Source organism: Pygocentrus nattereri, chromosome 22 (genome assembly GCF_015220715.1).
Source record: "Pygocentrus nattereri isolate fPygNat1 chromosome 22, fPygNat1.pri, whole genome shotgun sequence".
NCBI lineage: Eukaryota > Metazoa > Chordata > Actinopteri > Characiformes > Serrasalmidae > Pygocentrus > Pygocentrus nattereri.
The window spans coordinates 2962190-2983779 of record NC_051232.1 but is presented as its reverse complement, the minus strand read 5'-3'; the positions used below and the strand labels follow the sequence as shown (position 1 = coordinate 2983779).

At 40.8% G+C, this 21590-nt stretch overlaps 1 protein-coding gene across 3 annotated transcripts in view; it reads right to left on the bottom strand.

Moving 5' to 3' along the window:
• The window catches only part of chrna8 (cholinergic receptor, nicotinic, alpha 8), a 92036-nt gene that overhangs the window by 68735 nt on the left and 1711 nt on the right, over positions 1-21590 (bottom strand). For 2 of the 3 annotated variants that reach the window (XM_037532613.1, XM_017682091.2), the window contains exon 2: positions 287-426. The exons of the other annotated variant lie outside the window; for it this stretch is intronic. In XM_037532613.1, coding sequence (XP_037388510.1) covers positions 287-426 — 140 coding nt within the window. The remainder of the gene's footprint in view (positions 1-286; positions 427-21590) is intronic. 3 annotated transcript variants of the gene reach the window in all.

The following is a 21590-nucleotide window of genomic DNA, read 5'->3' as shown; positions in this document are numbered from 1 at the left end:
GTCTTGCCCAAGGACTCTTATTGGTGTAGTGTAGGGTGCTGCCCTGGTGGGAGACTGAACCCCAGTCTATAGCATAGTAGGCAGAGGTGTTACCCACTACACTAACCAACCACACCAGGAAATACAGGAGGGAACATTGCTTAAGAATCTTGATCACAAACTCATCAATCCCATGATCCATTGAGACACCACACCAGCTGCCCTTTGCTCCATGTGATTTTTTGCTTTGTTTTTGCCTACAGCGAGAAATCCACGAATGAAGCGCTGCAGACACAGAAGCACTTACCACGTCTATAATCTGGAGCAGTGTAAGTCCCAGTTCCACCACTAGGGGCGCAGAGTCATTGGCTACAGGTCTCTCCAGCCGGTTGTAGTTGGTCAAAAGCTCCTTATAAAGCTTCCTCTGGTGTTCCCCCTGCAGAGAGTCTACAGAGAGGGACGTTGCGTAAAGAAACAGAAAGAAAGAATGACAGGAAAACGTATCAAATAAGGCCTTAGAGGACACCGGAGAAGCAGAAGGTCATGGGTTAAGCAATTAATTAATAGCTCCTCTAATGGTTTGACTGCTACAAGCTTTGATAGACAGCACAGTAATTGAGACTAATTTGCTCAGGGAAGGAGCCGCTCTACTCTAGACAGGCATGTGCTGATAAAAGACAGACAAAAGAGAAGGAAAAGGATAAGAAGATCAAAGAAATATCACAGGAATATTATTCTCTGAACCTTTAGCTACTTTCAAAATGTTCAAAAAGTGCAGTTATGCAGCCTAATGTATTTTCAGTCCACCACATAACACTGACATAACCATGCCATAAACATGTCATAACATGTTATATGCTGCAATGAGCCATCATGACAGATTAGGTCAAATAGTCATTTTCCCCTACTGTTCATTTTTATGAAATAATATATGATGTTATGAGGGCTGAATAGAGTAAAGAACAAACATTAACATGACGTCCATTTCTGTTAATAGTAACAAGACACTGAACAAAATCTGTCGTAACAACTTATTACAGCAACTGACATGACATGTTTAGGTCAGTGTTTTGTTGAAGGGGAGTAAAATGTCAATAAAGTATGCATTCATAAGAATTAACAGGAATTTAAAACAAAGCTTTAAAATGAAAGTGATAGGGAAAATAATCACATACTATTAAAATATGCAAACAGTGGGGGCTAAAAAACTGAGACCACTAGTGAAAATGTTTCTATTTTGTATTGTTCTCTAATTTAATAGAAAGACTTTTTTTTTTACAAACTTTGCTAGCATAACAGCTTGAATGAAAAGTAGAATTTTTGAAATTTTAACGTGAATTTCAGAATTTCTTAACAGGTATCAGTATCTTAGTCAGCGTCACAAAATTGCTTTGACCCCAAAGGATTTGTGTAAAAAAAAAAAAGAAAAAAAAGAAATATAAATATGGTAAGCAAGATAAGAAACAAGCCAGCAGTCACAGGTAAAGAGTTGCAGGATGACCCAAAAACAGCAGAACCAACTGTTAGTTAGACAGAGAACAACAGACCATTTTTATGCACTACATGCTTCAGTACTTGGTTGCCTGGCTTCTTAGTTTATGTGGGCTCAGCTTTGTGGCTGAGCTGTTATTGCTCTGAGGAACTTCCATTTCACAATTATAGCACTTACAGTTGTCTGGGGCAGATCTAGCAGGACAGAAATTTCACCAACTGACTTATAGTAGAGAAGGTGTCCTATGACAGTGCCACGTTTAAAGTCACTGAGCTGTTCAGTATGATTCAATCTACTATTACTCTGTCTAACATTTAATTGCAAAAAAAAAAACCCCAAAAAACAGCTGTGACCAGTTAATGTGGCTGTACATGGAACATGATGGGACTCTTGGCACTGGAGTGAAAATTGGGATGTTACTAATGTTAGTGGTGCATTTAACAGATGGCATTGTGTTGCTAAAGTGGGGCAGAGTTATATAAATGCAATCTTCTCTGTTTCAGATGGGACCTGATAGGGCAGAGCGAAAAGCTTCATTGACACTCATAGTGAATGTGAAAATGATCAGATTAAGGAAGTTTTTGTGTGTATATGTTAGTGTGTGTGTGTGTGTGTGTGTGTGTGTGTGTGTGTACCGATTCTGTCTCTGAATTATTGCAGTCAGCCAGAACACATCCAGGCATGCAGCTCGAACTAAATCTATTTAACATGAGGAAATCCTTTAGTGAATTTGCTGACGCTAGCATACTGTGAACCCATGTGACATTAATGACTACGGTCACCTTCACATACCTGGAGTGTAATGAAAAGTATTTCCGATGAGGATTGAATAGTCCTGGTAATAGGAGCACTAACCTTTCAAAGAAAACACACTGTTAAGTTCTGAAGGTCTTCTTTTTGTCTGCAGCGGAACATGATGTCCCTCAGAGTTGAGGCCTAGGCCCATTTAAGTTCTTTCGAGTAGTTTCAATAAAGCTGGAAAGCTGATATTAAGCTGTTCACTAACTTCAACGATAGAGGTTTTAAGTAAATATTTCTATATAATTCATTTGATTATCCTCAAAAATTAAGTTTTCACTGAGCTATAATTCTGTAAAGAATAATAGGAAATGTTATGCATCTGTTATAAGTGTGGGTGTATGATATAGTTGGGGAGTTCAGACAGCTTAAGGGCTTTCCCTTATTTTTTAATCATGATATTGGAAGGAAAAATGTCTTATATAGATATAATTACATTTTTTTTTAAACTTCAAGAAGGTAAAAATGATCACTTTCATCACTTTTTGTATTTTATTTCACATTTTGTAATTTCTTTCATTTCAGTAATTCACTTAGCACCACCCTATCAACTATCTGCAGCAACTACCCAGTAACACCATAGCAACCACTTTGGATACCATAAAAAGCACTTAGCAATACCACAGCAATCATATAAAACACCATCGCAACTGCATAACAACACACTAGCAACCATCTGGGATACCATTGCAACCAACTGGCAATGCACTAGCACTACCTGGAACATCTAAGCATCTGCTTAGCAACACTCTAGCAACCTAGCAACCACTTAACAGCATCCGAGCAATTGCCTTGAACGCAATAGCAACACCATAACAACCACCTGGTATACACACCCGAATAACATATGACCTACTTTGCAACCACCTAAGATACCACAGCAACCACCAAATAAACCCTTAGCAATACTGTGGAATTATATGAGTAGAAAAAAGTCCAGACTTCAGACACAGAACATGTTGGCTGACTGGGAAGACAGAAAACTGCACTTAGACTTCTTTGGTGAACTATCACTTCAAGGACTACACCAGCGTTGGCACTCAGGCCATGAAGGACACTCCAACAAGTGAGTCAAACAGCAGTAGCGCCGATGCTCCGCTTATGCAGTCAATATACGGCTCTTTCTCTTCTTGCTTTAAGACGAGGAGGATCGCGGCCTTTACACGGTTCCAGCAGGATTGCTGGCCCAGCCATGACTTTTAATTGGCAAGGTTAAAACCCTTTTGGCTCACATTTCATCGCTTGTTCTAACCATCGCTCTCCCTCACAGCCTGCTCGGCTCGTGACTGAGTCACATTAGGCACCGTTACGGACACGTACCTCGCAAACGAAGTGAGGCAGAGTAATCAGAAACACAAACAGCCGCGCAGAAAACAGACACACGAGCAGAACAAAGGACAAATATATGGTCAGAGGGGTCTAAAGCGCCATGGAACTGCATGCATTTCAACAGAAGCAAACAAAGCATATATGTAAACAAAGTAAACAAAGCTCTGCATGTAAACAAACAATGCATACATTTAAACACTGACATTCACAGCATAGATATACAAACATCTCTCAGGGGGAGAGTGGAGTGTGTGTGTGTGTGTGTGTGTGTGTGTGTGTGTGTGTGTGTGTGTGTGCCAGACACACCATACAACACTTTTACTGTGTTTCTGCTGGAACTGCTTTTACAGTCCAGGACAGCCAATCAGAACAGAGATCTACACTCACTGGCCACTTTATTAGGTTCAATTGCTTGTTAACACAAATAGCTAATCAGCCAATCACACGGCTGCAGCTCACTGCATTCAGGCCTGTAGAGGTGGTCAAGACGACTTGCTGAAGTGCAGACCGAGCATCAGAACGGGGAAGAAAGGGGATTTAAGGGACTTTGAACGTGGCGTGGTTGTTGGTGCCAGACGGGCTGGTCTGAGTATTTCAGAAACTGCTGATCTGCTGGGATTTTCACGCTCAACCATCTCTAGGGTTCACAGAGAACGGTCCGAAAAAGAGGAAATATCCAGTGAGCGGTCAGTTGTGTGGACGAAAATGCCTTGTTGATGTGAGAGGTCAGAGGAGAACGGGCAGGCTGGTTCGAGATGATAGAAAGACAACAGGAACTCAAATAACCAACCAAAATCTCTGAGGAACGTTTCCAACACCTTGTTGAAAGTCTGACACGAAGAATTAAGGCAGTTCTGAAGGCAAAAGGGGGTCCAGCCTTTTACTAGCTAATAAAGTGGCTGGTGAGTGTGTTATGTCCTCTCTACAGAAATAGAGGTTTAGGCTTAAACAGGTGAAGACTAACATCTGGCTGTATCAGAACCACACAGTGCAGTATGAAAAGTTTGAGATGCTGTTTAAAGGCATTATTTGATTTTAAAAATATGCGAAAGCTGGATTTAGATGTAATTTGATTGACAGTTGATTATTTCGTTAATATATCGCTGCTGTTGGAACAAAACTTCATATCTCTAAAACGGTAACTTTACGGGAGAAGGAAAAAACATACTTTAGTTTTAATGTTTCGGACTCTCAACATGATGTAATTTGGTCAGTTTTGGACGGATATTTTTTGGGCTTGGACAGAATTTTGTCAGACTTGTGTTGGGCTCAGAAAGAAGTGCCAAGCTCAGGTCAGTTTTGGACTTTCATTTGACAATGTGGTTTGGATTGAGTACTGACTCAAAGTCCAATGCTGTGTATCGGGTCAGTTTAGCACAGAATTTTGCTGGGTTTGGTAGGAGCTTTGGCATAATTTTATCTGGCTCAAGTCAGTTTTGGACTTAAAACATGACGATGTGGTTTGGGTCAGGTATGGACAGAATTTTGCCATTCTTGGTTTGGGCTTGGACAGAATTTCATTATACTTGGGTCAGTTAGGACTCAAAATGTGATGGTATGGTTCGGGCTGGTTTTGGACAGACTTTTTTGGCCTGGGACAGAATTTTGTTGGGCAGTGGGTCAGTTCATTGAGAATTTTGTCATGCTTTGGTCAGGTTTTGAAAGAAATATGTTGGGCTTGAGTTGAGCTCAGAAAGAACTCAGGTTCTGGCTCAGGTCAATTTTGGACTTAAAACAATAGTATGGTACAGATTGGGTTTGCCCTCAAAATGACTTACTACATGATGCTGGGGTTCAGGCCGGATTTGGACAAATGTTTTTGGCCTTGGACAGAATTGTGTTGGGCTCAATTCGTGTTTGGAAAGAATTTTATCAGACTTGGGTCGAGTTTGGACTGAGTTTTGTGGGCTTAGGTCAGATTTAGACAGGATCGTGCCATGCTCAGGTCAGTTTCGGACCAAAACATTCTTTCAGATTGGGTTGAGATTCAAAATGCGATGCTTTGATTCAGGTTGGGTCTGCTTGGACAGAAAGTTCTCAGATTGTCTTCACATTCAGACCAAAATCTAACTTGATCCCTTTATCTGAACGTAGTGCTGTGTAGTGTGAAAATGAAATAGATTTTGCTCAAAGTTTTAAAACATTTTAAACATTTGCACACATCGAACAACGACCGCCTCCGGGGCTGTTGACCAGCAGGTTGCCGGTGGAAATTGGACTACTGTAGGTCGAAGACCATCAAAGAGGAGAGGAGGAAGGCTGGTTAGAAGGGAGCAGCCAAAAGAAGAAGAAGAAGAAGAAACATTTGCACACATCTGCTTCTCAGAAAAAAAAATCATTACATGTACCGTCTCTTCTCCTAAGCCTGTGTCTTCAAGTATCATGACACCTATGAGGTCAGCAGGACCTCCAGGAATCTGAGCTGTTCTGATGAGGTGTGGAAAATGAAACCGCTCTGTATTGATGTTTATGCTAATGTGGTGGACGAAAAAGCAGGCAGGGCTGAATAAGGCCACTGTGATGGCGAGTCTGAGGAGGAGGACAGATAGAGAGAGTGTGAAAAGCTAGAGAACAGGATGCAGTGGTTGAGAGGGGAGCTGAGAGAGGGAGAGAAGAGACAGACAGAGAGATAGAGAAGGACAGGGCACAGGATGGGCACAGACTTTAAAAGGCAGGGAGCGAGAGAGGCCCTGTGGTGAGAAGACTTGAAAGGAATAGAAGGAGAGCCCAATAAAAACCCACATGGGGACAATGTGCACCTCTTCATCTCTCCTGCCCCATGATATCATCTTCTGATGGAAGGAATGTGTGTGCGTGATGGTCGCTCACTCTCCAGGCCTTTTACGGGGGCTTATTTCACTCTAAGTGAGATTATTCCAGACCAACTTAAAAGCTGAAAGCCCAGATCAGAAACTCCAGACCCATAAATTGACCCTAATCTTGGTGCGAGGATGTAAGGGGGGTGGGGGGGGGGACAGACGCAATATTTCCTTCCCTCTCCGGCGTGGATTATTCGCAAATCATTTTATATGGGAACCTGATCAGCAGCGAGATATTCTTTTATTCAACCATTAAATCAGTCAGTTTTATAACACAATGGGTATTTCTCATGATGAAAAGAGGGCGAGAGAGAGAGACAGAGAGAGAGAGAGAGAGAGAGAGAAATCCCTGCAGAATAAATGGGTCAGTGCTCTCTGTGTAGGATTGTGTTCTACTCCAGCTTAGCCCCCTTTAAAGGCTTGAATGACTAGCACATCCCTCTATCCCCGCGACAAAAAAAAAGGAGTGGAAAAAAACGAAACGCAATCTCCGCAATTGATTCACTCGATAAAAGCCAGATTGAAGGCACAAAAGGGAGAGCAGAGGTTGCTCCGACACATTTTCCTGGAATGCAACTAGGCCTGTGCTCTTTCTAGAACAGTGCACGCTCACAGGTGAAATAGCTTTAGACTTTCAACATCAGTTAAACGCTTTCAACGTCCGTTATTACCCCCCAAAGGAGCCTAAACCCATAGCCTGTCCCCAGACCAGTCCTCATGCAGTCTGTGGTCTTACTTACATGACACAGTTGATCAAAAACTAAATAGAATATCCTTTTTTCCAGTATTGATTGTTTCCACTCTCTGCCTTTATTACAGCTTCCATGCTTTTCAGGAGACTCACTTTCAGTTTTTCTAAGAAATCTGCAGACACGCCTCCAAAGTTCAGTCTTAGAAGCTGGTTGCACTTTCTGTTTCTCATAATCCAAATAATCCCAAACACATTCAGTGATGCTGAGGTCTGGACTCTGAGGTGGTCAGTCCATAGTTCTAGCAGCTTCTTTGTTTGATCTGCAAATTTTGCTCTTTTTAATCTATTTCCTTTTCACAGTAAGGGCTTCTTGACAGCTACACATCTTCTTAGTCCCCTAGTGGTAGACCAGGTGTTTCAGGTGGTTGTTAAGTCCGTCTTCTCTGTAACTTTTATTCATTTTTTGAACTCCAGTTTGTTTTTTCACTTACTTTCTTTTCACTGCCCTCTTTCTTAACCCTGTAATACCCCAGGCGTGTGTTACCTAATAATTATTACTAGTTTATTAGCTTATTATTACGTAATTGCTGTGACTTTAATGTAAATTGGCTGAGCTATTCTTAGGTTACAGAAGTGTGTAATAAGACTGGCCATTTAAGGGATTAAGCAAATACAAGTGGATTGGCTAGTATCTAATCTTCTCACAACCTAGCCATTGTTGGAAAAAAAACTTTTTATATGAAAAAAATATTTTACATTTTTGAAATAATTTGAAAACGCATGTTGGCTTTTATATTGTGTATACGTTTCATGAAGTACGGACCAAAATAAATGGCCAAAAATGACTTGGAAAAACATCTGGTTCCATTGACTTACTTTGAAAGTAAAGTATGTTTTTTCCTTCTCCTGTAAAGTTGCCATTTTGGAGATACAAGGTTTTGTTCTGACAGCAGCGAGATATATCAATCATATTTTATTTTCTGTATGATTCATAACGAGAGAAAGTGACTAGCACATAAACTCTACCTGTATTATAGTAAGCATGACGTTTGACACGTGAGGATCTTCCGAATGCAGTAAAGAAAGGGGTGGTCAGATATGCCGGCCACTGATACAGACCCTTTTCTGTGCAGTGTCCTCAGAAAACACGTGGCATTTCATTGCTGTCATAACAAAATCTCATAACCACTTTATAAGTTTTCCCTTTCTACATCCTTTGATTCTCAGCTGCCCTTTGCATTGTGTGAACATTTCATGAGAAATATTACAGTCACTTGCAAAAACATGCAAGACAAACTTCATTATATGAATCATATTAGCCTTCATAACCTTCTAAAGTCACAGGAAACGTAAATAATGCCTCACATATATTTTAAATGACAGTGGAATCATTTGGGGAAGAAAATTTGCTTTAAATTGTGTTTTAGCTGGAAAGAAATAAAAAGTCATGATTCACAGTCTACTCATACACTGTAAACAAACAAACAAACAAACAAACAAACAAACAAACAAACAAACAAACAAACAAACAACAACAAAAAGGTCCAGAAGCAGAGGTGCCAAACACAACCTGTTAATTAATAGTAAAAGTGTTTTCTCAATGATGATTTGATTTGTTAGAAATGCTGTATTTTACTGTAATTCAACAGTTTTACTACACTGTAACAAAGAACTGGCACAGTGCTGTAAAATTTAATAGGGTCAATAAAAAAAAACAAAGTTAAATGCTTGAAAATAAAACACTCATATCGCTGCTGTTGGAGCAAAACCTTGTATCTCCAAACTTTACAGGAGAAGGAAAAAAAACATTTTATTTTAATGTAAGTCAATGGAACCAGACATATTTACTAGTCATTTGGGGCTGGTTCTGTTGGTTCTTTCATCACAAAATTTACATACAATATAAAGGCCAACAGGCATTTTCAAATGATGTCAAAACTGAAAAACAATGAAACATTGAGATGTCAGGCTTTGTTCCGACAGCAGCTTTAAACTGTATTTAACAGTTTATTTCCAAAAACAAAAAGAAAAAGTAAATGCACAGATATTTGCATTTATTGTAATGGCTGGTACTGTTATTATTATTATTATTGAAATATACTGTATGTCAGAATAACTAGTTGAAATTTTTACCATCACTGAGAAAACATATTTTTACGGTTAATGAACCAGTTTTGTCTGTCACTGGATTTTACTTCTTTGTTTACCAGCAGTGTTAAATTACAGTATATGTATGCTTTATTTACAGTACATTTAACGTCTGTGTATTTTCAAAAAAGTATTGACTATTGAATTTTACAGTACTTTCATAGTGAGATTTTTCTTTCACTCTTTGTTATTTTGTTTTTGATTATGAAAAAGCATTTTGTGAATTTGCAGGACATTAGCAGCAGCTACAAAACAAGACTTCTAGACCATAAATAAAGCTATTCCTACACCAACCATGAAAAAACAGGTGGATGAGTCTAAACACAGTCCTGGACCATCCAGACGCTTTGCAGAGCTTCCTAGCACTTGTTGACTGCCCTTTAGTATAATGTCCACAGCCCTGTCTGCATGATATATAACAGTCTATGGTCACTTTTATAGGCGAAATAGGCCGAAACCTCTGAGGGTTGAACTTCAGAACATTTTGTCCTTCTGCTAAAACTTTCTTTTCTGACATCAACAATAAATAGACTGGGTGACTTGCTTTATGTGTGTTGCCGTGCTGACGCCCCTGAATAACCATTTGTAACTGTAAAATATTTCCGAGGGGGTAATGTTTGGAGCACCAAACAAGGGAGACAATTCAGAACGTCAGTGGGCTCCCATTGAGCTCCATGCCAGGGACAGGATGATTCAGTATTAAAAGGCAATGCTGAAAGCTTTTGGGGCCTGGCTCGGGTCTGTCCCGCACAGATAATACAGACCGCAGCGAAAGATTCTCCCCTGCTATTGTCTGAGGAGCTTTTGAGGAGCAAAATAGTGACAGCTATTATTCCACAGTTTATAGCCCGCGACAGAGAGTTAAAAAAGCATGTGTGCGTGTTTATGTGCTTGTGTGTGCGCTCGCTCTGGAGAATTGCTTCTATTTCCAGTGCATTCAGGGCTGGAACGTGTAAAACAGCTGTTCTTGTATTAGGCAATTATGAAAGTCAAACAGGAGAAGGAGAGGCTGCTCTTGTAGCACAGATACCGATGAAATAGTTTTCGTGGTCAGTGAGCGCAACCGGAACACGGCAAATGACAACAAACACATGCGGCGAGTCCATATTGCAATTTCTACCCAAATGACTCCAGAAAGAAAGGACTGATGTAATCAGTAGAAGCCCAAACCAAACATTACCTTCAGAATGCTTATGTATATGTATGTATATTAGGAGCTAGATTGAGTTTTGCTTTGCATACAGTAATAAATCACAAAGCAAGTTGCTAAAATTCTGAAACTTCCAGAAACATTGCGACAGCACGGATGGTGAATTGCAATACGATTTCAGATTATTTAGTGCCATGACCTTCTCATATATCTTGACCCTTAAAAATAAAGCCTCTAAATTTGTATCTTGGATTTGGCTTGGTCCTGAGCAGTAGAGCCCAATCCTCGCCCTGGAGATCTACCACCTTGCATAACTAAGCTCCAGCCCTGATCGAACACACCTGATCCAGGTAGAAAAGGCCTCCAGGAGCATCTAAATATTAAAACCAGGTAATTGAAGAGCATAATACACGGGTTCCTCTAAGCAGCTGGCTGAGGATCTGAAAATGAAACTAATTGAAGCTACCTTGCTGAGAAAGGCTGTCAAAGTGCTTCCAGCTTGCAATGTCCACTGTCTGAATTGTAAGAAATGACAAGAAATTGCAGGAAATGACTTGAAGTGAAAGTGAAGGAAACACCTGGAAGACCAAGAAAAGAACTGCTTGTATCATGACCAGAAAGGCAAAGCAAAACCCCCATATGACAGCAAATGAAATATGACATGCATAGAAGAGTCATCTTGAAGAAACCTTGCCAACAGCCTCATCACAAAAGTTAACATCTGACCTGTAAAAGAACATCTAGATATGCAAGAGGCATTTTGGAAACAAATGTTCTGGAACACCTTGAACACAATAACCAAGGTATGTTTGGATAAACGGGAACAGCATTTGATGAAAGGAACACCTTGCCAACTGTTAAACCGAACGTACTATTCTATGGGACAGAAGGTACTATGAATCTATTAGGTAGTCAGTGGCTCAGGAAACATTGCACAGGTAGATGGAGGAATGAATTCCACTAAATATCAACAAATTCTGGAAACAAATGTGACACAGTCAGAAAACTGAAAAGAGGCTGGCTTCTACAACATGACAGTGACTCAAACTGTGCCTCAAAGTCTGCCATGAACCACATACACCAAAGCTTTTAAGTTGGCCCTCACAGTCCCTTGACCTGAACACCACTGAACATCTTTGGGTAGATTCTATGCAAGCAAGAAAACGGCAGATCTATAAGCGTTCTGCAAGGAGGAGCAGGTGACAATTCCTAAAACAAGAACAGAAAGACTCCTAGCTGGCTATAACAAACAACTGCAAGCCGTGATATCTGCCAAAGAGAGTGCTACCACTGTAGTAGGATGTACCAACTTATGGATTAAGAAATTTAATCAAATATAAAAAAAAATGCAATAATATTTGCTTTTTACAGGCCACTGCCAAGGTTTATGTTTACTTCCTTTCACTTCAAAAGCCAACAAAATCTGTAATTTGGGGCTTTCCTGTATGTTTATTCCGTAGGAACAATAGGAAATATCCTCCAGCCCTGTCACACTTCAGCCACAACAAAGAAAGACTGCATCTCAGGGTGTGCTGACAGTTTCATCCATCAGAATTTATCCTGTCCCGGTCATGGGCCCTCTGCTCTGGACCATTTGGGGTTTTTTTGCGAATCCACTCACACACAGTTCTTAACAATTACCTGACCAGTTAAACCATGTGAACTAATGAAGGTGTAGCATTGATAGAGCACTGGAGTTACTTTGAAATACTGTTAGTATCTCAGATAACCTTGTGAAAGAAAAAGCTTTCTGTATATTTCACTCAAAATCTGCACTAAAACCCGTCCTTGCCCAAAGGATGAGTGTGCCCCAAAAAGTGGCCCTGTTCAATCACCATTAAACCACTGGTAGAGTCTGAAGTGTAAGTGATGATAGTCATTGTGCTACAACACTGGGGAAAGTGCTTCTTCCTACACTGTGTTGTTAAACTTGTGGGAAAGAAAAGTACCCAGGCTTTTGAACAGACATGCTCATAGCCTTCATTCTTTTGTAGAGTCATCAAAGCAGGAAAAACACTACACTTTGTATCAGGCCCTCAAGACCTGAGAACGAGGACCATTGGTAGAAGACTTTTTAACCCCTTAAAATCCCAGGCTTACTATATACCAAGGCTTATAATTCAGTAACAGCAGGGGTATTTACTGAATTAGGGTATAGAAGTGTGTATTAAAACATGGGCCCTGGCCATTTAAGGGGTTAAACTGCAGGTTTATTTAGCTGTTTTTAAAATAAATACAGTTACTGCTGTGAATTATTCAGCAACTCTTAGACGATATTTTATCCTTCTAGTGATAAATTTCATCACAATACACTTTTCTAAGCACAAACAATGTTCTAGAAAACAGCAATGGGTACTTAAAGAACATTACACAACACTTAGTTAAGGCCACGAAAGCTGATTGGTTGCAGTTTTCTAACAACAACGCTTCTAAGCAGCGATGTCTCAGCAGAGTTATTTCGCTATGGCGAAATATCAGCGCAGGTTTTTCACAATGACTGTATCACTCGGCTGAGATGCCGTTGCTAAGCAACGACTTTGACAGCTGTAGGAGACGCTCAAGCCGTTTGAACGTTTTTACTTCTTACTTTGCCGCAAACAGAAAATGGACACACATTTGACTGACAGCCCATTTGGTCAGATTCTGAGGATGGGACTAAACTAAATTCCCAAACTGTCAGTTGGTCTTTGTGGAGCTGGAGAACGAATAGCCGGCTGTGCAGCGAGTGAGCGGAGCTCGTTACTCTGACGTACTTGTTAAGGAACTATAATTTAGTTTGCTGACATTAAAACAAATTAAACACTGTGTTCACGGCCCAGTTTATTCATTTCTTACTTGATTTATTTGTAAATAAATATATGTATATGCCGTGATGTTACTTCGTGATAACTGACCAACCACATGCTTCATTATCAAGAGAGCATAAATAGTCCTGTTTAAGTGGATTCACAGCAGTGCAGCATGTAAATGACTAAACAATAAGAGTTTTTAAATATACTACCAGCACATTTTGTATGCATTTCAAAATATTGTAATATTTATTGAGCACCATTAACATTTCTTGCATACAGGGTTTTTTTCTATATAGCCCACCCCTACCTATGAACAACAACAACAGCCAGTGATGTCACAGTATCACATTAAAACTGCATATAAATTGCAATAAAAATTCTAATCACTGTATATAGCCACAGTATAGCGTATAGAGTAATACACATGTAGCTACATTAGGGGAAATGCAGAAAAAGACATCCTTATACTGAATGGCTAAACCGCATTTGTGAATGAGTTTATCATGTTGCATAAGGTTGCGTGAGGTTGCATAAACCTTCTCACAATTAGAGGAAATAAAAAGGAACAGCTGACACTTTTGGGTTTTTTTTTTTTTTTGGGCAAATCTTTATAAGGACCATCTTGGTCCAATTAGGGCAAGCTGCCACTCTATATGGGGTAAGAAGTCCCCCTGGTGAATCTTGCATTTGTCAAGTGTTTAATAAGCTTTCACAAAAGACGAATCACAAGAAATATGAAAAAAAAAAAAAGTTTCTTCTCAAAACCAAATGTACCGCTCCCTCCACAATCCCCTCATCATCATACACGTTACAGCTTTTCCTGCATAACATATAAATGCATAATTCACTACTATCCAAATCCAGGGCAATACATTTCAAGAATGCAGTGATTTTTCTGAATAGTTTAGAATTATTAGACCCTAGTCATTCAGTAAATCTGTCCAGATTAAATTCTGGCCTCATCATTTGATCAGGAGAGAAAATAAGAGGAGGGCCAGCCCAACTGGGGGGTATTGATATCTCCAATACTTTCGGATATGTAGATACAAATAGAAGTATGAAGAAATCCTCAGCGTTTAAAGGGTTAAACAAGTGTGATAAAACCGTACAGCAATGTTCAGCATTTAGCTGTGCTGACCAGTTGCAGATCCAGGGAAAACACATGTCCAGCTTCCCCACACTCTACATGTGCCTAATATCCTGAGCTTTTCCACTCAACACATTAAAACCTATATAGAATACCAGCTGGGAAAATCCTCCGTCTATCTGTTGAGATGAGGTATAATCTACACATACCTCGTTCCTCCACTCACAAATGGAGTGGACGGTGGGGTATTTGAGGTGAGGAGTCAGAACATGATGTGATGTGACAGCTGGGAGTGTTAAGGTTGGCAAAATGTTAAAAATAAAAGTGCTGAACTATCAGCTAAAGCATCCATCCATCCATCCATCCATCCACAAGTTTTAAACGACAGGCCTGACACAGCCTCAGTGCTCACACCAGCACTTAGGCAACTATTTTGTGAAACTTTTTATTTTACAGGGTTGATACAACAAAAAAAGGGAAAAAGATAATGCAGCTTCATTTGTTTTCTGTGGTGTCATTGTATTAAGGCTAATCAAACCATTATGCTTTCTATTAAGCTCCGCCTTATTTTCTCAAGCCTCGAATCACTTCAAACAACTATGGCTATCTGTGGTTTTGTGCTTAATGATTAGGTCCACGTTTTTGAGTTCTGTGACGTTTTTAATTGTCTTTACAATATCAGCTGTATGATTTTATCTCAGTCATGTTGTCTTGTTTAAGTCTGGCCACTGCGGCAGTACGCTTTAGCCTAGAACGATTAAGTTTGGGTTTTTAAGTTTGATGTGTTGTTTTCCCTCACCTTTGTACACCTCAGCTGTTTGAGTTGTTTAAATTGTCCTGGCAAGGATGCTTTATAGTCTTTAAAGTAAAGGGTGCTGCAGTGTTCACTGTGTTTATGTAAATCCAGTGTTCTGGTTAATTGCCAGAATATGGTGATATTACCACAAGGAGGAAGCCTAGAAATAGGTTGGGTGATGATTGCACTGCTGTCAGGAACAGACGACAGTCTGAGAAAATGACAATAGCGTGTTTGGACGTTTGGCATCTACCCACTTTTTCACAGGCCTACCCCATCATTTATTTCTATGCCACGGCCGTGAACCAGTTAGATTTCACTCCTCTCCAAACCACAAACCTGCAGTGCTGCCACATGTCAAAATGGGATCCAGCTGGAATCAAAAGTACTATTAGCCACAAATGTACAGATCAACTCAGCACTAATGTAGCTGTCACTGGCACAATGCTCATGTTATGTAAGTTAATGGAAAATTGTGTAGACCAAGCATATGGTGGCAGATGCACCATAACACATCTAGGTTCATCTCAAAGTAATATAAGACAGACGTGGCCCCCAGCACAATATCTAACAAGGCTGCGGAACATCACACAAGACGTTTCCACTGATCGCTATCAAAGTGCTGTAATCTCAAGCTTAATGCACATTTAGCTGAACGATTCTGAAGCTGTTTGGTTGCATGTGATAAACTCTTCAATGATGCTATAGAAGAACCACCTTTGGTTCCCTAAAGAACCTTTCAGGGGATGGTTCTTTAAAGAACTGCCTTTATAAAAGACATATGCTGGTATGAAGAACCTTTTCGGGGTTTCTATACCATGTAGAGCTTTCTACTAGAACCCTACACCCAAGCCAAGAACCATTTAAAAATCTTTTTATTTTTAACACTGAAGCCCAAAAGTGTGCTATGTGCAGCTGAACCAACAAATTCATTGCGTGAAACCAATTTCTGACCCCTAACTCTTTCCAGACTTGTGATTATTACATAATCAAACTAAATGAGGTTTGTCAGTCAAAGCGCTGACACTCTGCCTCTATTTGATTCACAGCTATTACTTACAGGACTGATCTAACGATTGGCTCGATCACAGTTCAGGGGGAGGATATGTACATTAAACACTCTAAACATTCTCTGATTTTGTTTTAAATGGTAAAGGTCCAGACAGCTCTGTGAAAAAACGACATGTCTGCCTGAAGACAATTTAAAGTGGGTATTTTAAGCAGCTGAAATTAAAACCAGTCCAGTCTCTGGGCTGCCAGATTGCTGTACCACACTGATGAAAACCCCCACACCTCAATGACTCTGAGTTTGAAACCTTTAAATGAAGTCTAGAATTTCTCTCCCACATCAAGTAAGAGCCAGTCAAGCCTGAGATGTGTCCACATAGGCATGACCCTCACAGGGAATCACAGGATTACTGGCTCACTGCCATTTAAAAGCAATAAAAAGTATACAATCTTCCCCTTTAAGCCAAACGAAATCAGTCAGCCAAGACACGTCTGGTGTCTGAAGTTTTCCTCCTGGAGTTATGATGCTAATGTAGCTAACCAGAAACGGAAGTCTAGAGTATCCCAATTAGTATCATGCACACTGCATTCCTAAACTATCTCACATTTGCCTCGAACCCTGAATCTAGTTCTGACACTATATGACACACTGATATCTATAAATAGACAAAAGTATAGGTTTCAAGATCACTACTGATTCAATGCATGCGCTACATACAACTTCACTCAGCTACTAGTCCAGTGCCAAGAGTTGGCTAAAGGGATATAAAGCTCCCTAACATTGAACTGTGGAGCAGTGGAACTGTGTTCCCTGGAGTGATGGAGCTCCATCCAGTACCGTTGGGTTGAACTGTAGTGATCCAGAACTGATTATTCAACATCAGCACCATCCATCCATCCATCCATCCATTTTCTAAGCCACTTCTCTGTCAGGGTCGCGGGGGGGGTGCTGGAGCCTATCCCAGCAGTCTTCGGGCGGAAGGCAGAATACACCCTGGACAAGTCGCCAGTCATCATCAGCACCAGACCTCACTAATGCTTTTGTGGCTGAATGCAATCAAACCCTCACAGCAATGATCCAACATCTAGGGTAAGGCCTTCCCATAAAAGGAGAGGCTGTCACTGCCGCAAAGAGGGGACTCTCTCTGTTGATACCCTTGATTTCAGAAGAATCTTTGAGTGGCGTCTACAAACATTTGGACATGTGTAGAGCCACACAGGTGCAACTTTAAGCCCCTCTGATGAGTGGTGAAATGTCCAGTCCACAGGTTTAGTCCCCAGGGCCAACGTCATGCCCCTCTGATGACTCTATTGCCCCTTCAACAAATATAAGACACCTTCCATGGTTAGTCTGTTTTGCAATTTGGTCAGTTTTTGCAAGTTGTTGCTTTCTTTAATAGTTCAGTTCAGTTTGAGACTGTAATTTCACGTTTGATACTAAGGGTATTTAGATAAACCTCTGAGGATTTTGAACTTGTACACTTTTCATCCTGTTTTTCTCTGTCGCTTTTGTGTAAATGGAACAGAGCTGACCTTCTTAGCCGTGGCCCAAATGCCGAAACTCTCCTGGACCAGCACAGGAATTTTGCTGATGTGTTTTTTTTTCTCAGCTCTATTGATCTTTATCACTTCAAAACACAAGTGGAGCAGCAAAAGATGAAAGCAGACATACAATAAAGAAGATTAAATATTGATTTGCGTCATGCACTAAACTTTCTTGGGTGGGCGTTGCCCAGAGGCACCCAGCAGGGAGTTTCGGACAGCTGAGGCTCTGAAAAGAATCGATAGGTTTGTGTACAATAATTTGTATTGAGGACTATTGTCAATAGCTTGGGCTCTTGAGTAACCTAACCTCACTGGTAAGGACTTCATGAAGATCATGCTCTGATGATAGAGATGAGTAGAGCATCCCAAACCACCCAAAGTACAAGTGGTTACCAAATAACAACTTGAGTTGAAAGTATCAGGTTGAAGACCTCCTGCAGTACTGAGATCCTTAGAGATATGCAGTGGGGGTTATTAGTAAAACAAGTGGCCATCAGCTCTGAAACTGAAGTTTGTTAGTTGTTCTCTTTTGTTGTCTAAAATGATCGGAGACATCTCAGAAGTAGGAGGGGTGTCAAAGAACAAAGATCAGGCTACTTCACAGCCACAGCAGAACCGACTTATTGAATAAAATTAAACCTGAAAAAAGGAATAAAGAGCTAAATGTGAAGAACTCAAATGAAATGAAAAGGTAGTTTTGCATGACCAGATGAGATCTTGTAATAAGAAGGTCTGGAGACATCCATGAGATATTTTGGGCTAAAAGTAGGAGGGAATGACTTATTAAAGTGGGAAAAGCGGAGTGAAATTCTAAAGGTTCACAGTAGGGGATGACAGTGTGCTTGTCAACACTGTCCGATGAACAGCAAGCCTGTTGTTAGGCCATGGTCATGTAAAGTAATGAAAACTAGCATAGCTGAAAAATTCCAATTAGGCTAGCGGATGTGAGTCATGCTTACCTCCTGCACGAGAACAGTTCCATTAGCTAATGATAGTGGCTCAGTAGGTAGCTTGTTTTGCTTCATACGTTGTACATTAAAACATTCCACTGTGATCTAGTATCAAACTGCCATGTATCTGCACTCTATGTAGTCCTAAAAATGGCATTTCATTCCACTGTGTGCAAGTTGCGTAGAGGAATGACAACAAAGACCTTTTGCAAATCTAATGAAAGGGCAGATGTCTTTGCTCACACGTATCATTACAGTCTGAACAAAACCTCGTATCCCCATGGAATTTTAAGACAATGCAAAGGAAAACCAGAGTTTTCATATTATACAAAAAGAACAACAGAACTAGACTAGCTGTGCTGTCCAGGAGCTGCATTCTTCGGCGGCTGCATTTGACGGTCGATTGCATCACAGCGGTACGACTAGACTGTCCCATTTCGAAGGCTCCTTCCCATATGCCTAAGAAACGTGTCCCTCTTTTCCATGGCAATGAAGGATCCAATGGGTGGATTCTTCGCTAGACAACATTTCCCGAGGTTCACTGTGTGCTGGCGAGGATTTGAGAACATTCCGGCATCAACAGGGAAGTGAACGGCAGCTGAAGAGTAATGCTACACTTTTAAATGTAAGTACTGGGTTTAAACTGAGTCGAATAGCTAACGATACAAATGTTAAAAAGCCAGTGTGGTCTGAAACAGAACTTACACTAAGCTCAATCCCCAGTGATGCTACAGCTATCTGTGGCCAGGAGTTCAAGAGAACACAATTGGCTTCACTCTGTCCAGGTGGGTATGATGGCCCTCCCTCTCCCCCATCACTCAGCGTGATGTGAGCCAGCGCAGGAGCCCCTTAGCTGGCGAAACGTAGTGGTTAGTATTCTCCTCCAAAGGCATTCAGCTGTCTGACGATTTGCTATTGCCCTACTAGCGCTGGGGGTATCGTCTGACTGGGGGAATCCTAGCTAGCGTGTGTAAGTGGATATGACTAAATTTTGAAAGGGGAAAAAAAAAGCCCCAAAACCAGATTTAAAAGGTTTTTGCGCAACAGCGATAATATCCTTCTCCTATGAAAATACTCGGGCGAGTACAAATCCATTAAATTATGCTTACATAACAGAATAAGTGTAACTAGGTACGACCCACCACTGTCCGTTAATATGATGATGATGTTTAATCCTCCAGTCATGCTTTTACAAGCTTGGGTCTCTCCACAATTTGTGATTGAACCACACATGTTAACCAGAGCCCCCTCAGGACGTCTGAACGCACACTCAGAGTGCACGACCTTGAAGTGGTGTTAGTATTCAGGGTAGCCCTGTGATTCCATGGACACTTGCCTATTCCAGTTAGCGTGCGCTTCCAGGTAGCTCTGCACATGATGAATAGCGCTGCTCTCCAAACACACACACATACAGTCACAGTCTGGCAGAAGACAATGCCTGCAAGCTAAATGCCAAGACAAAGTGGTACAGCAAAATGCCCAGTGTTGAAATCCGACAGTGCTGGAATGCAATCTACAGTGCTAAAATAATGCACAGCACTGGATCAGCATAAATTAGATTAACTCTTGCAGTATTTCCAGCTGGATGCAAAGGAGCGGTATAGATGTTCACCCAGTAATATGCAAAATATCAGAGACCACACTTTCATTTATTCAAAGTAAAATTATTACAGGTTAATCGTTTTTCAGAGTCAGTTAAAAAAAGCAGAAAACACATTTAACACAGCAAATACACAGAAGCCTCCAGCACTAGGAAAACCATCAAATCTAGATCAGTAGTTAATTTGTCCACACTTCCGTACATCCTACTGGCACTTTAGCCCATCCACAGATCAACGTTATGGATCTGAATGGATGTGCAGCTATCAAGAAGCCATTACTGGGGGGGCAGTCATGGGCAGGAGGTTAGGGATCTGCCCCTGTGACCAGAAGGTTGCTGGCTCAATTCGCTGTGCCAACAGTCCATGACTGAGGTGTCCTTGAGCAAGACACCTAACCCCCAATTGCTCACCTGGCGCTGTGGATAGGGCTGCCCACCGCTCCGGGCAAGTGTGCTCACTAGTGTGTGTGCATGTGGTGTTTCACTTCATGGATGGGAGGTGGAATTTCGCTGTTGGTAGGATTGGAATGGTGTCTCTTAATCTTACTGAGAACAGCTAATAGGCAAAAAAAGAGAATTTGCACTACAACACTGAAAATGGACGTGTGAGATGTGGAGTTTGAGACGTGGTTTTATGGAGTGAATTTGTAATTGGGATTACTTGGATTATGAGAAGCAGAAACCAACTTGTAAGACTGAACTTAGGAGGTGTGAAAAATATCCCTGTAGATTCTTTCCAAGACTGGAACTAAGTTCACTGAAAAGAATGGAAGCTGTAATAAAGGTGCGTGGGCAGCAAAGGGTGGGCACATAATCTGAGATTATATTTTTAGTTGTTGAGACTTTTGTGTAAGTTTCTGTTAAATACAGCATCAATTTTTATCATTTTTCTAATTTGAAAACTCCAGTTAACCTTCATGCTGTGCTAAAATGCCATGACCAACAGAAAGTACCTAAAATCTCGTTACGTTAGCTTCTGTTACAAGTCAAGAACGTTTCTTCTTTCTCCTGGACTCCTTTCTCATTGACTTTTTTTCCTGACCCTACCAAATGAGAACCTGCCTGTTGTGACTGAAAATTAAATAAATAAAGGAGGTGCTCTGACTTTTGCACAGTACTGCATGTGTTAGTCCATCACTGTAAATGATTTGAATAATGTAGGTGTTAATCTAACTGGATGTGTTGGCGCTGCAGCTACTGGATCACTGGTTTCTTTCTACACTGTAGCCGTTTATATGAAACACTGATGGTGGGAATTCATCACTACACTTAAAACTGCATATCAATTCAAAGCTGAAATACTGGGGGCACTTGCATTTTACCCATAGGATTAACCCGCTCAACACCGCCAGTCTTTTTCGAGGCAACAGCACACAACAGCAACAGACCTCACTAAGCCCCCTGTA